The 14,210-nt window shown below is 33.4% G+C and overlaps 2 protein-coding genes across 3 annotated transcripts; one reads left to right on the forward strand and one right to left on the reverse strand.

The window, feature by feature from the left end:
- Positions 1–2,260: 2,260 nt before the first annotated feature.
- Positions 2,261–8,151, forward strand: LOC107008361 (pentatricopeptide repeat-containing protein At5g01110-like). Of its 2 annotated transcripts, XM_027915468.1 has the most exons (4): positions 2,261–2,541; positions 3,161–5,457; positions 6,456–6,970; positions 7,819–8,151. In XM_027915468.1, exons 1-2 carry the CDS (start codon positions 2,397–2,399, stop codon positions 5,230–5,232), a joined length of 2,217 nt encoding a protein of 738 aa, XP_027771269.1. In that variant the 5' UTR covers positions 2,261–2,396; the 3' UTR covers positions 5,233–5,457; positions 6,456–6,970; positions 7,819–8,151. The 2 variants fall into 2 exon arrangements, with proteins under 2 accessions (XP_027771269.1, XP_015062854.1); XM_015207368.2 differs by having other exon boundaries at positions 2,393–5,457.
- Positions 8,152–8,404: 253 nt separating this feature from the next.
- Positions 8,405–12,068, reverse strand: LOC107007799 (probable serine/threonine-protein kinase PBL19). Its single transcript, XM_015206588.2, has 5 exons — positions 11,666–12,068; positions 11,117–11,555; positions 9,958–10,218; positions 9,376–9,498; positions 8,405–9,224 (listed from the first exon to the last, which is right to left on the reverse strand). Exons 2-5 carry the CDS (start codon positions 11,471–11,473, stop codon positions 8,676–8,678), a joined length of 1,290 nt encoding a protein of 429 aa, XP_015062074.1. The 5' UTR covers positions 11,474–11,555; positions 11,666–12,068; the 3' UTR covers positions 8,405–8,675.
- Positions 12,069–14,210: the final 2,142 nt, after the last annotated feature.

Below are 14,210 nucleotides of genomic sequence, written 5' to 3' on the forward strand. Positions count from 1 at the left end.
TATATATATATATATAACAAATAAATCAAAACACAATTATTAGTATCACACATCACTATTCAAGTGGCAAAGAGAAACAACACAAAAAAACTTCAATCTTTGTGTGAATCAAGATGTTTTCTCAACAAGTATTAAGAGAAGTATTGAGCTATTGATCAATTCTAGAGGAAAATTCATATATAAATATCAGGATTGAGGTAAAAGTTACTACAAATTTAATCTAACTCAATAATTTTTGTTCATGTTTAGTAGTTGCGGAAACTCATTATATATAAATTAAAACAAATAAATCAAAACACAATTATTAATTCGAGATATCACTATTCAAGTTGCAGATAAAGACACCAAAAAACACTTCAATCTTTGTGTGAATCAAGTTGTTTTTCAACACGTATCAGGAAAGTGTTAAGAGTTAATTGATCAGTTTTGGAGATAAATTCACATTTAAATTTCAAAATCAAGCTAAAAGTTAACAAATAAATTTGATTTAATTATATAACTTCTATTTATATCGCTATTGTACTACTAATAAATTTTAAATTTTGACTCGAGCTCAAACTGAATCTATGGGCATCACCTGTCAAATATTATACTAATGTAAACCTAACTGCTAGCTATTGAATATAATAAGGAAATAATTGCCGACCAATATGGAAATATGTATATAAGTACTCAATTATATTTTTGTATCCAATAAGTGCCATGTCTTATACCTAATTAACATTGAGATGTGTAATGTGTCTTATATTTTATTAACTAGGTAGAGTATTTCACCGGTTATTATTTATGACATATTAAAAATAATCTTCTTAAATGATAAAAATTCTAATTTTCAAAGGGAAGAAAAAGTAAAGTCAAGAAACACCAGAAGATGGTTGACAAAATGTATAAACTATAAATACAACAACCACATCATGTTGACATATTAAGGCTCAATTTATTTGCATTTATATTTTTTCAAAAAGGACCAATTATTGTTTCTAAATAGATTTGAATTAATTAAATTTCGTAGGGATTTTTAAAATTATTGAAACGCTCTCTTAAAAATTCATATACTGCTACTGCATTCATTATTATTGCCTATCACCGCCCTAATCAACCACCATCCTAAAACCTATCACCATTGTTATTACTTCCATTCTTTTTTATACTCTGTCTGTCCAATAATAGTTGTTCACTATTGATTTGAAACGCTTCTTAGAAAACAATAAATAATAAGAGTAATATTACTACATTATTCATTTGACTTTATTAAATTTATTGATTTGAGAAATGTGTTAAATGTAAATAATATTTAATAGTAAAGATAAATAGACACAAAATACAAAATTATGTCTTGATTTTCTAAAAGTTGAATAAGTGTTGTTCGACAACTATTATTGAACGGAAAAAGTAACTCCTTACCTCTAACTTTTTACCGTCGATATAAGTCTACAAAATTAAAAAAATATTTTCATACATTCAATATATTTTTAGTATATAAGCGGAAGATTCAAAACATCTTCTTTATATTTTTAAATATTACATTAAATTAAAACTAGATAAACAAATTAAAAGTCAAATATTAACTTTTACTACGCAACCACTATTTATCTTCACCATGAATGAGCCTGTCCCAGATCTTGATCAGCCCAATTGCTAGTAGCACTGGCCACTGCCACTATTTTAGTCCTTATTTATTTATTATTTTTAAATTAATATATTTATTATTAAAATAATTATAAATATAGTAAATTTATCAATTTATTTTTATTAATTATAAAATGGAGAAATTAAAAATTAAAAAAGTATCTTTTTCAAAATAATTAATTGAGGGTATAATATAATTTTTTTTTTATCTTTTCTTGATTCACACACTTGTACTATTATATATCAGAGATCAAGAGAGGCAGAAGAAATGATTGTATTTTGTATTTTATTTGCATTGTATCCTGTATTAATTATATACGAAATATAACAAAATTGTCTTTTATATTTATTTTGCATTGTATTCTTCATTCATTTTGTATGATTAACGAACAAAATTTTATTCATCCTGTGTTTGATTGGATACAAATACATTTGATAAAGAGGATGAATGCATATTATATTCGTATGAATACAGATACAATTGATACAAAAAATACAAAATAGAGTTTTTCATATACAATTGAAACAAATCATAAAATTCTCACCTATATTTAATTGAATACAATTGATATGTAATAAATTTGAATGTATTTCTAGTTATTAATAGGAGAGAAAAACGTAGAGAGGAGAGGGCGCGCACGAGAGCGAGAGAGGGGGGAGTAAGTTGGGCTTTGAATGTTGGCAGGCAAGCCCAACTTTTTGTTGGGTTGGCCCATCTGAAAATTGAACAAGCCCAATGTTGACATTTTTAGTCATGGACATGACTCATGAGTCACTCGAGATTTTGCTGGCCCGTGCACAGAAAAACCTTCAAGAGCTTTGTTCGGCTCGCCGGAAAAATCTTCGCTGACGACTTCTCCGGCGAATTCCCGGATGTGTGCTACTTTGCGCCTTATGCGCATCAATTTCAAGGTAGGTCATTTCCCCCTGTTTCGGACATCATTGTACACTTCACAATTGTTAGTCTTACACTCCCTCACTCCACCCCACAAAACCATAAACCCTAAAGTTTCCAGGTTTTCTACTGATAGCTCATATTGCAGTTCAAAATCATTAGTGTTTGTAAAAGGGTATGATTTTCTTGAGCAATTTACCCCTTTTAAAAATTTAGCAAAATCTTGTACTTACACTGTCATTACCTCAAATGAGAAGCGTAAAATTATTGTGGGGTTGTCAAGAATGATAAAAGATGAAAACGGTTGGCTTTTGGAAGCATTTTCAAGAGATTTTTGCCCATCATTTTTGGTAAAAATTATGAAGTTGTTTGATGATAGAGAAGTCGCATTTGCATTTTTTAAGTACGTTCTTCAAGATTATTCTGAGAATACTCTGAAGTCATGTTGTATTAGTGCGCATTTTTTGGCTGCTGAGGAGTTGAGGCTATTGGCACAGGATATGCTTTCTTGGATCATTAGGAAGGTTGGAAAATGTAGGAGTGATGAGGTGGTGGAGTTCATGTGGAGGGAGCATTATAAGTATGAGAGTGAATTTTCTGTTCTTGATTCATTAATGCGGGCTTTTTTAACCGCAGAAATGGTTTCGGGTGCATTAGAGATTTGGAGTAAGATGAGAGACAATGGGTTGAGGCCGAGTTCATCTGCTGTCTGCATCCTATTTAAGTTGTTGCTTAGGATTGGTGATTATGGTAGTGTCTGGAAGTTATTTCGGGACATGTTGCAAAAAGGGCCTCGTCCTACTGACGCTCTCTTTAATGCAATGATTCTTGGATATTGTAGAAAAGGTAGGCTTCAGACAGGAGAAAGTTTGTTTCATCTGATGCGGAAGTTTGGATGTGAGCCAGATGTTTTTACATATAATATTTTGATCAATGCATACTGTACCAGGGGATGGACTTCAGATGCATTGGAATGGGTGCATATGATGGTCGAACATGGATGTCATCCTAGTATCTCTACCTTTACTACAGTTATCAGTGCTCTATGTAAGGAAGGGAATGTGGTGGAAGCCAGAAAATTGTTTGATGGAATGCAAGATGTGGGTGTCTTTCCTAGCACTGTCACGTATAACGCTCTGATGGATGGCTATGTCAAAGCTCGAGAAATTTTTCAAGCAAGTATGCTATATGAAGAAATGAAAAGGAAGGGTGTAGCTCCAGATGCTATAACTTTTAACATTTTGGTGGCAGGTCACTATAAGTATGGTAGGGAAGAGGACGGCGACCGGTTATTATGGGATCTAACAGTGGGGGGGCTTTCTTCAGATTATTTATCATCTGATGTATCTATTGCAGGGTTGTGTTGGGTAGGAAGGTTAAATGAGGCTGTGACATTGTTGGATAATCTGCTAGAAAAGGGGATACCTGTTAGTGTAATAGCTTTTAATTCCATTATTGCTGCATACAGCAAAGAAGGGTTAGAAGAAAAGGCATTTGAAGTCTATAATATTATGGTTCAATTTGGTCAGTCTCCTTCAGCTTCGACATGTGCTTCTCTGCTCCTCAGCTTGTCAATGACGGGGAGGCTGCAAGAAGCAAGAGATTTAATGGCTAAGATGATTACAATGTCCTTCCCTATTAACATAACTGCTTGCACTGTGCTTCTGGATGGTTATTTTAAGAAAGGGGATGTAATGGGAGCTAGAACATTGTGGGAAGAGATGGAAAAGATGGGAATCGCTCCTGATGCTGTTGCTTTTTCTGCATTAATAGATGGGCTTGTCAAAGCTGGCTCTGTTGGAGACGCTTATGATGCCTTTCTTCAGATGATTAGGAAAGGACTTGTACCAAATAATTTTGTTTATAATTCGCTAATTACTGGTTTTTGTTATAGCGGAAATATGAATGAGGCTCAGAAATTAGAAAGGGACATGAGGGAAAGGGGTCTTCTCCCAGATATCTTTACAATTAATACCATCATTAATGGTTTCTGCAAACAGGGAAGGATGAAACTTGCTACTGATTGTTTCGTGGAAATGCATCGAAGTGGTTTACAGCCTGATATTGCTACGTATAACACCTTGATCAATGGATTCTGTAAGGCATTCGATGTGGTTAATGCAGATAACTTTATGACAAGAATGTATGCCAGTGGATGGGAACCTGACATCACAACCTACAATATAAGGATTCATAGTTTCTGTAGTACTAGGAGGATAAATCAAGCCGTTATGATTCTGGATGAGCTTGTATCTGCTGGTGTGGTGCCAAATACTGTTACATACAACATTATGATGAATAGTGCTTGCAATGACATATTGGACCGTGCAATGATTTTGGCTGCAAAGTTGCTTAAGATGGCGTTCATTCCAAATACTGTTACAGCTAATTTACTACTTTCTCATCTATGGAAGCAGGGACTACCTCAGCGTGCGTTGGTTTGGGGGCAGAAGTTGAGCGAAATTGGTTTTGAGTTTGACGAAATAACACATAAAATATTGGACAAATCTTCTCATTGTATACAAGAAAACACAGATTATTGTACAGAAACAACAGAAAAGAGTCTTTTTCTAGACTTCCTCATGTACATTACCTATGACCACATACGTAGAAGTAGGGCTTATAGTGATAATAATGACAGCTCTTTCGAACTAGTTGAAGATGGACCTTGTGGGTCCTTCAAGTTAGTCAATAAGGCTACTGTTTAGCAATCTGATGAAAGAGCAAGAAACTGAATGACTACCAGCCCGGAAATTCTTGTGGAAATGAAAACAGAAAAACCTACTGAAACAACCAATGTAGCTTCAGTAAAGTTTTCAAATGCTGAAGAAGCTTGAATTTCTTTTAACCGTAGATGCTTCCCAACATTGAAGTTGGTAATTGCGTCATGAAGCTGCAGTTGCTATGGCAAGTTGCAATATTTATGAATGCTGGTATATACCTTATACTTTGTATAGTATACTTCCCCTTTTATATGATTTTCATGTGCACTTCCTACAGACTTCTGTTCTTCTGTTTTCAGTTTGATTAACCATAGAGATATTTCTTGAATTTGAGCTTCTTAGTACAGGAGAAGATGCTTTCTCCTGTTGAACCCATGAAATTGTTCTGAACTAGATAAACTCGGGAAAAAATTGATGCAGGAATCTGGATAGGTTTTGTGAGATGGCTTATGGGGTCAACTAGAAATGGGTAGGTAAATAGCAGCGGACATGAATAGCGCTATTGTAAAGAAAATAAAATGTATTGTTCAGCAACCATACATGGTCTTCAATTTTTAAAAGCACCTATTTTTCTAGCAGACAGAAAGTTGAGTCAGACTGCCTTGCCTCCCTTCCACCGAGCAGTATTGTTGCATCTTTCTGGCTGATGGAAAATTTGAGTCGTACTGCCTTATTTCTGTTCAACCAAGCATTTGTTATGTACCCTATATTTATATAGAATTTTGATAATCTTGGTACTTTGAAGGTAAGATTTGCATTGGCCATTGCTTGTTTATTGTTAAAAGTTTTAGATTTATGAAATGAGTTTTGTTAGAGGGGTTAGAATCAGCTATGAATTTGTGCTTAATCATTAATCTAGAAAACATTCTTTCAGGAATCAACATCTGGCACTCTGACTTCCATGATTTCTGACGCCTACTTTTTGCTAGTATTGTCTTCTAAACTGTGATAATCCCTCAATACTGCGCTTCTCCTGAAGTCTACTCCTTTCTTCACTTCCTAAAGCCTGCTTTTTTGCAAGAAACTTTCCACTCTCACCAAAAATCCCAAGTAGCCAGTGATGGTATTCTGGCATCTGTATCGCTCAATTTTCAATTGACAAACATGATTGGTTTCTTGCTTATAATTTATCCACTTGGTTGTGTCGAATCTGATTGACTATTTATCCTAAAACAAGATGTTGAACCTGATACTTGATTTTCTTTCAGTTTGGAGATCCAAATTGTGCCCAGAGGACTGCTTGAAAAAGATTCTGTGATGACTCCTCTATCACTCCTCTGTGCACCTGCGGGAGAAGAGACTTAGATGCTGCTCTATGTACAGAATTTCCCTGAAGTTTTCTTGAGTTGATAATGAAGGTTATGGAAAGTAAATTATTGCTTGTTCTGGATGTGCCTAAAGATTTGATTCTGAAAAGGAACTATTATGAAGAATGATAAAATATCAAGAGCTGCGTTATGGGAAACACAGCGACAGCAGTAGATTTCCGAGGATCGTGAATTTGTTATTGTAAGGTTTTACCAACTGTTATCAATCAAAAAAGGGTTTGGTAGCTGCTGTCAATCATGAAAGGTTGTGCCAGCTTCTGTCGCTCTTACCATTGAAATTTTGCGGACCTGGTCCAAACAGCGCGAAAGGAATGATTAGGATTCATATGCAGACCCAACTAGCCTGGAATTTGTTGTTGTTGATGTTTGTAAACCTCCCAACAATGATGGAGCTGGTAAGTTTATTTTTTAAACATATCTTCATCTAGTATAACTGTGTATGCAACTTCCACAGTCTATGTCTCTGCAAATGAGTTCAGGTCCAACATTGTGTTTCCTTCTCTTCAAGGATTTACTGACAGGAAGTTAAACATCATCCTTGCATTATGCTACCAATCCTTCTTACTTTTGAGCTTTTTGAAAAAATTGATTTAGGTTTGTCTTTATCCATGTCTCTTTAATCAAGATTTACGATATGTCCGAATTTCGTTAATGGCTGAAGAAGTCTCATGTTAACAATGTTACTTTTATTCCCATTGAACATACAAGAAGATGAACGATACTTTTCCTAATGCTGTTTCTCCCTCAAAGGTGAATGCATGACTAGAAAGCTTGAAGCTTTTGTTGGAAAGTAGTTGATGTTTGTTAACAACGATATCCAGGGGTAGTCTAGCAACACATGCATGCAACATCAAACGGCATGCATATGGAATATAGTTACATTAAAATGCGAACAAGTCCTGTTTGATATTGCTCTTTATGGATAACATGATTAAACGACTGGTCAATATCGATGCTTCCAAGACTCCTTGTCAGCTGCTGCTCATACAGTGTGCCCTAAGTACTTGCAGCTTGGCATCTATTTTATGGATTTATTTCAGAAGAGACCGATAAACCCTATTGAAACTAGCATTTTTTATGCAATAATATATGTACCTTTGCAAGCCCTTTTAATGTAATCCTTGTAGCTTGGCATGACTCTCTTCCTTCATGATGAAGCTCCCGAGTACCCCACCCCTCCTCCCCTTTTCTTATCCTTCTATTGCTGCTTTATCTTGATGAGAATCGAATTTTCACATTGCAGGATGTGCAAAGTGCTTTGTCCAAACTACTGGTGATCAGTGCCATTATGGTCCTTTGATCTGGAGACTGTTGGAATGGCTGCACAAGGTTCTTGTACCTTGTACAGTATCATGGCTATGCCGAAAATAGAAGCTGTTCTGGACTTTGGGGGAAGCTGGAAAGTATATAGCCCGAGTAGTATCAGTGAGTCTCCACACAATAGGTGTGGGTTCGATCCCCGCTACTCTTTTCCCCTTCCCCAGCCCCGACACCCTTATGTATTAAAGAAAAAGAGTCGCATAATTGATCAACAACAGTCCTTGCTTATTTGTATGATGAAAGTTTTTAATCCTCTCCCTCTTTTCATAATCTTCTTCCTTACCTTTTTTCTTTTTATTTTGTAGTGTACATGAAATAAACTTGCAGTTCCTAGCACAAATAATAAGAAGGAGAAAATCAATAAGTTCAATGCATTGATTTCTGTAAGCAGTCAACACAGCGTGTATAGTTGGTAGATCTATATTTGGTCTATTGAAACTATATTCGTCAATTATACCACATGACATGGCTAAATAAATAGCAGTAATATAATCTCTGTTGACGTTGAGTGAAAAAAATAAGAATATTATCATGAAAATTTGAGCATAGTATAGCCACAATAATAATGAAAATTCTCATTTCTATCACCCCAAGGCACAGAAAAACTCAATGCTACAGATTGTTGCCTCTAGTTATAGCCACTAATGAGTCGATTTGTCAATGCCTCATTTACACACTAAGCTAATTAGTACTTACTATATTTCACTCACATTCAGTAAAACCAGAATTCTCTACATATTTGATTGATATCTGATATGCAGGAAAAAATTCAACTTATTTTTATGTAGTTTTACCCTTCTGCATGATCAGGAATCTTCTTCTGCTTATTCCACCAACATGTTCACTAAGTTTAGCCAAGTGAGCCATTCGTCTTTTCGCTGATTCTGTGGCTCCCATCTGCTTTGGCTTTTCCTCTACAACAGGAACATCGTCAACGCCTTGAAAACTTGTGTCTGTGGAGGAACTATTTTCGCCGGAAATCTGAATGATCTGCTTCAGAGTTTCTACTACCTGACTCATCTTGGGTCGATCTTTAGCAGATTTTAACAAACAGGTGTCAGCTAACTTTGCCATCTTTCGAGCTGCACTGATGGAATACTGATTTTCCAGCCTTGGATCCATGAGCATACCGAATTTCTTGCCATCAGCAGGGTAACGTTTAATCCAATCCAGAAGTTTATGTTCTGATTTTGGTCTGTTCCTTTCTAGGGACCGTCGACCGGTTAGGATCTCATATAATACAACACCAAAACTCCACACATCACTCTTAGCTGTGAGATGTCCTGTTTCTATGTAATCAGGTGCTGCATACCCCCATGTCCCCACAACCTGGTCAAAAAAGCTTGTCTTTAAGATCATTTGCCATTGAGATGTTTCATCTTTAACCAAAAAGTAAAAAAAACAAACAAAAAAAAACTTGTGTTTCATTTTCTCAATATAATGTAAGCCATGTATTTGAGCAAGGATCAACATAACATACCGCTGTGGAAACATGTGTGTGCATGCCAGTTGGACCCTCTCTCGCGAGCCCAAAGTCTGAAAGCTTTGGCTTGAAGTCATCATCTAATAGCACATTTGATGACTTGAAATCACGATATATCACCTATACAGTTGACAGAAGAAAGAACACTTAACATTTAGCAGTATTGTACCACTTCACTGTTGAATCGGCATATACAAGTTTTCTGCATGTTTGACAAAAGGTCAAAAGAACAAATATACAGTAAAGATGTCAATGCAGATGACGTTTAATTTGAAATGGTCTTGAATAAAAACATTGCGATAATTTATAGATAGAATTTAAAGTTGAAACAGAGACACTCCGCTGTCAAAAAAATCAGGAAAATAAATAAAAAAAACACATCGAAAAAATCTGCTTAAACATTTTTAGGCCACAAAGGTGAAGCCATATCAATGATTATATACCTTCAGCTCAAGCAATACTCCACACTTGGGTTATACATTGAAGAAAATAGAAATCCAACTAAGAGTTCACACACACTTGTAATTATATTAATGAAAAATTTGGACAAATCCATCAGAAAATTTTCAGACAAAGTACCTGAACTTCCAATTCTTCATGCAAATAAGCCAGTCCCTGAGCTGCTCCAAGCGCCATTTGCAGTCTTCTTTGCCAAGAAAGAACTGGAAATGCTGAATTGAAAAGATGATCTTCTAGACTTCTATTCGACATGAATTCATACACGAGTAGCCTCTGAATACCTCTTTCCCCATCAATGGCACAATATCCAATTAGTTTGACGAGATTTGGGTGATCTACCACTCCCAGAAATTGCACTTCTGCTACCCATTGTTTATGACCCTACATAACAATTAGAGGATCAACACAATACTACAGTTTACAATTAGATAAACAACTTAAGTTTATTTAGCTTCGAAAACAAAAGACTACAGATTTAAGTTTGCAACATCTGGAGAAGCAAGACACATCAACCATAACTTGCTGCCAAGTAATGCTGAAAACCAGAACTTCCAACCAATGAAAAGAAAGTACAAAAATTGCCAATGTTTTCATGGTGCTCATTATACTTTACGGACATTTATTTTCTGTTTAACAAATTTTAACTTAAACGGGGAGCTTCTCAGACAATCAAATCAAGTTTCTACAGAACTGCTAGTCATATAGAAATGATCCACATTTTGGCAGCAATTACATGATCAACCGGAACCTAAGATAGCAAAAAGTGAGTTGGAAATAGTATCTATAGCAAAGTGCAAGGAGCAAACAGAAATGTAAATGGAACAAAGTTGACTATATTCCTCTCTTCCACAAGCAAGATACACACATATACCGCGTACATTCTCCTGAATAATCCTACGAGGATGTAGACACAAGTGAATTTCAAGGGCATCAATACTTTGATCTTTTTACTAAAGATGAAAGATTACACACCCTACCCCAAAAAAAGAAGCCAAAGATTTGTAATGTAAGTATCATACTCCTTCACTAACATAGCAACAAAAAACAGAAAAAACAACAATGAATGATGATATGAGTAATGCTCCATTACCAGGCAAAGCTGCTTTAAACAGTTCCACAGATAACAACAATTTAACAGATAAGGCCACACTCAAATCACATGTGTGTGCATTCACATTTCAGTTACCAGTCAAACTAAACACAAATCAAACTAAACTCAAATTCCAAGATCAGTTACACATAATGGACCATACACAAAAAAAAAAAAAAAAACCCTTACCTGATAACCATCTCTATTGAGTTTTTTAATGGCAACAACAATTGATTCACCTTTTCCATCAGCAGGCTTAATATTACCTTTGTATACACATCCAAAACCTCCTTCACCAATCTTAAGTAACCTATTAAAATTATTAGTTGCTTGTTTAAGCTCAGGGAATGTGAATACCCTCAAATTCTGACCTTTCCCTTCATACACATCAGAGAAGCTACGCGCAGAAGAAGTCGAACATGAAGACTTAGTTACCCTTTCTGCACCACCTGAAATATCTGATTTACTCTGATCTTGAAGTATCACTGGTGCTGATTTTCTTTCCCTATTTCTATTCTTATCCTTGAAGTAAAAAAAACACTTCATTTTCCCCCTCTTCACAAATTTTTCACAGAATTTCCAAGATTCAATTTTTAACTCCCACAGTCAATGAACAGCCACTAAACTCCTGCAGAAAACCAAAACATTAGCAAGAACTACATCAAAAACAGATTTTTAACCAAAAATCTAAGTACCCCAAACTGAAAAATTGATATAAAACAAGGATAAAATAATTACCCAGATAGGAAATGGGGTTTTCTTGGTTGGTTTATGATTCAAATAAAAAAAAGAGAGAGAGAGAGAGAGAGAGAAGATGGGGTCCTGATTTTGTTCAACCCTTTAGACTCTTCTTATGAGAAGAAAAAGTAAGAGCTTTTCAAGTTGGTGTAAGAAGAGAAGAAATTAAGGTTCACCATCTAAATTATACAAGTTCAAACTGGCTTTTGATTTTCTTCAAAGTCAATAGAGTATTCTAAATCTTGGGGTTTCTTCAACTCCCTTTGGATTTGGTTAACAATTCTTTCTTGGACCAAAGACACTCTCTTTTTTTTTTTAATTATTATTATTTGGATGCTTCCTCTCATGTCTCTCTCTCTTCTTCAAGAGAGAGTTTGAGGGAAATTGATAAGTACCCTTTTCTCAGTTTTGACAACTATGTCACTATATATATAGGATTCTGTCTTTTTCCTCACAAGAGTGTAATCGGACCATCCGGTAACCGGTTAGAGTTATGTCAATATAAAATATTAATTATGTAGATTTTTTAAGTTATAAACAGTATATTATTATATTAATTTTTAGATATAATGTTATTTAAAATAAATTAAATATTTATATAACTTACCTTTAAATCATCTATTAAATAACTATGAATTACTTGGTACATATGGTCAATCTAACCAGAAGATTAGGACCTTTTTGGAGTTTTTGTAAGATATGGGGTTTGAAGTTTTTGGATCTTTCTTCTTTAATTCTCCAGTTATGGCATATGGATAATTGTCAATTCGAATTTATTAACTTATTGAAAAAAGATTATGATAAAATAAATAGAATTGATTGATTCATACTGAAAAAGAATTTGAGTTTGAATGTTAAAATTTAAAAAAGAAAAAAAGATTTTATTAAAGAGTGTTTAGCTTTTTAAATAGATTTCATATATCTTTAATAAAAAAATATTAATTGAAAGTGTAATATAAATACCAACCATTACATAAAAAGCACTTTTGTTGTTTTTGATGTTTGGTGGAAGTGAACTTACATCGAAGCGTAAATATATATAATAAAATAATAATTCAGATAATAGTTAATGGGAATATGTTTTAAATTATATTTTAAATTTACTGTGATATGATCTATTGTGGATTTAGCAAATCAAAAAAAAAAAAAGATCTTAACTATAGAAATGATAAAAAAATAAAAAAAAATAAAATACTTGTCTTTCTTAATTTAGTGCTTTTGAACTATTCTAGTTTTTTGTTTTTTTTAAAAAAAATTATATATTATCAACTCTCGATAAGTTTATATTTTCATTTGTACATATATATATTAAAATTACGCGTGAACTACAAAACTGGATTACTAGAAGAATGTTGCTGTTGGAATTAGTATTTAACATTTTTAAATCGTCAGCAAAATTTAATATTATTACATTTTCATTTAATAATTTAAATAAAAAGGAACATCAAAATCAAATAATTTATTAAGGGTATCCACATTTTAATAATTACAATAAATATTTCGATCGGTTAAAAAAAATACATGAACTGATAAGAATGTGACTTAACTAAATACTTCTTCCGTCCGGTATTATTTGTCATGTTGCGTTTTTCGAAAGTCAATTTGATTAATTTTCAAAGTTAAATTAGATCACATTAATTTGATATATTAAACAAAAAATTAGATATTCTAAAACTATATGAAAAGTATTATAAATTGCAATTTTTTGCATAAATATGATGAAAAAATACATCTTAAAATGTTAGTCAAAATTTTTATAGTTTGCCTCTAAAAATAGAAATCATGACAAATAATACTGGACGAAGGGAGTATCGATTTGGTCAATTTTTCTTAGTTAGGTTAAAATTTTGACTTTTGATATCCTATTAAAGAGGGCAATTAAAGTACACTGCTATTTAGGTTTTGTTTAATTAATGTCACCTTCAATGTCCTGTCAATTTATATGGTAGGTCAAAAAATATAAGATTATTAATGGGATAATTTTTTAATATAGGCTAACATTTTTTCAATCATGTTAATTAAATAGATAAATTCTGCTAAACCTTTACTAATTTTGGAGGAACAAAGTGGACAATTTCAAGGCATAATACACAAATATGCTTTATAATTTAGTTGCGAATCACATTTATGTTCTTTAACTTTGGGTGTGCACAAGTAGACATTTAAACTTGTATAAAGTTGAACAAATAGATATACATGTCCTACATATCATCCTACATGTCATTTTTTGTCCAATATGGTGTTCTACGTGTATTTTGTCATGTAGGACTCATGTGTTTATTTATTTATTTAAAAGTTGGATAGTTAAAGTACATGTTTGTGCATAATAGAAGTTGGAGGTCAAAGTTAAAATTTAAAGCCAAATTTAGAATCCAATATATGTATTATGCCCAATTTCAAATTTTTACATAGTTTTGAATGTGCATAAAAAGTGAAAGAATCTTTTTTTTTACTCTCCCATTCTCACTGGTGGAACTAACTTATAAAGTAATGTCAATTTGAATCCAAAAGATCAGCAAAATAGTAAGCAACCCAAAAAAAAAAA

The sequence above is a fragment of the Solanum pennellii genome, chromosome 1 (genome assembly GCF_001406875.1).
Source record: "Solanum pennellii chromosome 1, SPENNV200".
Taxonomy (NCBI): Eukaryota; Viridiplantae; Streptophyta; class Magnoliopsida; order Solanales; family Solanaceae; genus Solanum; species Solanum pennellii.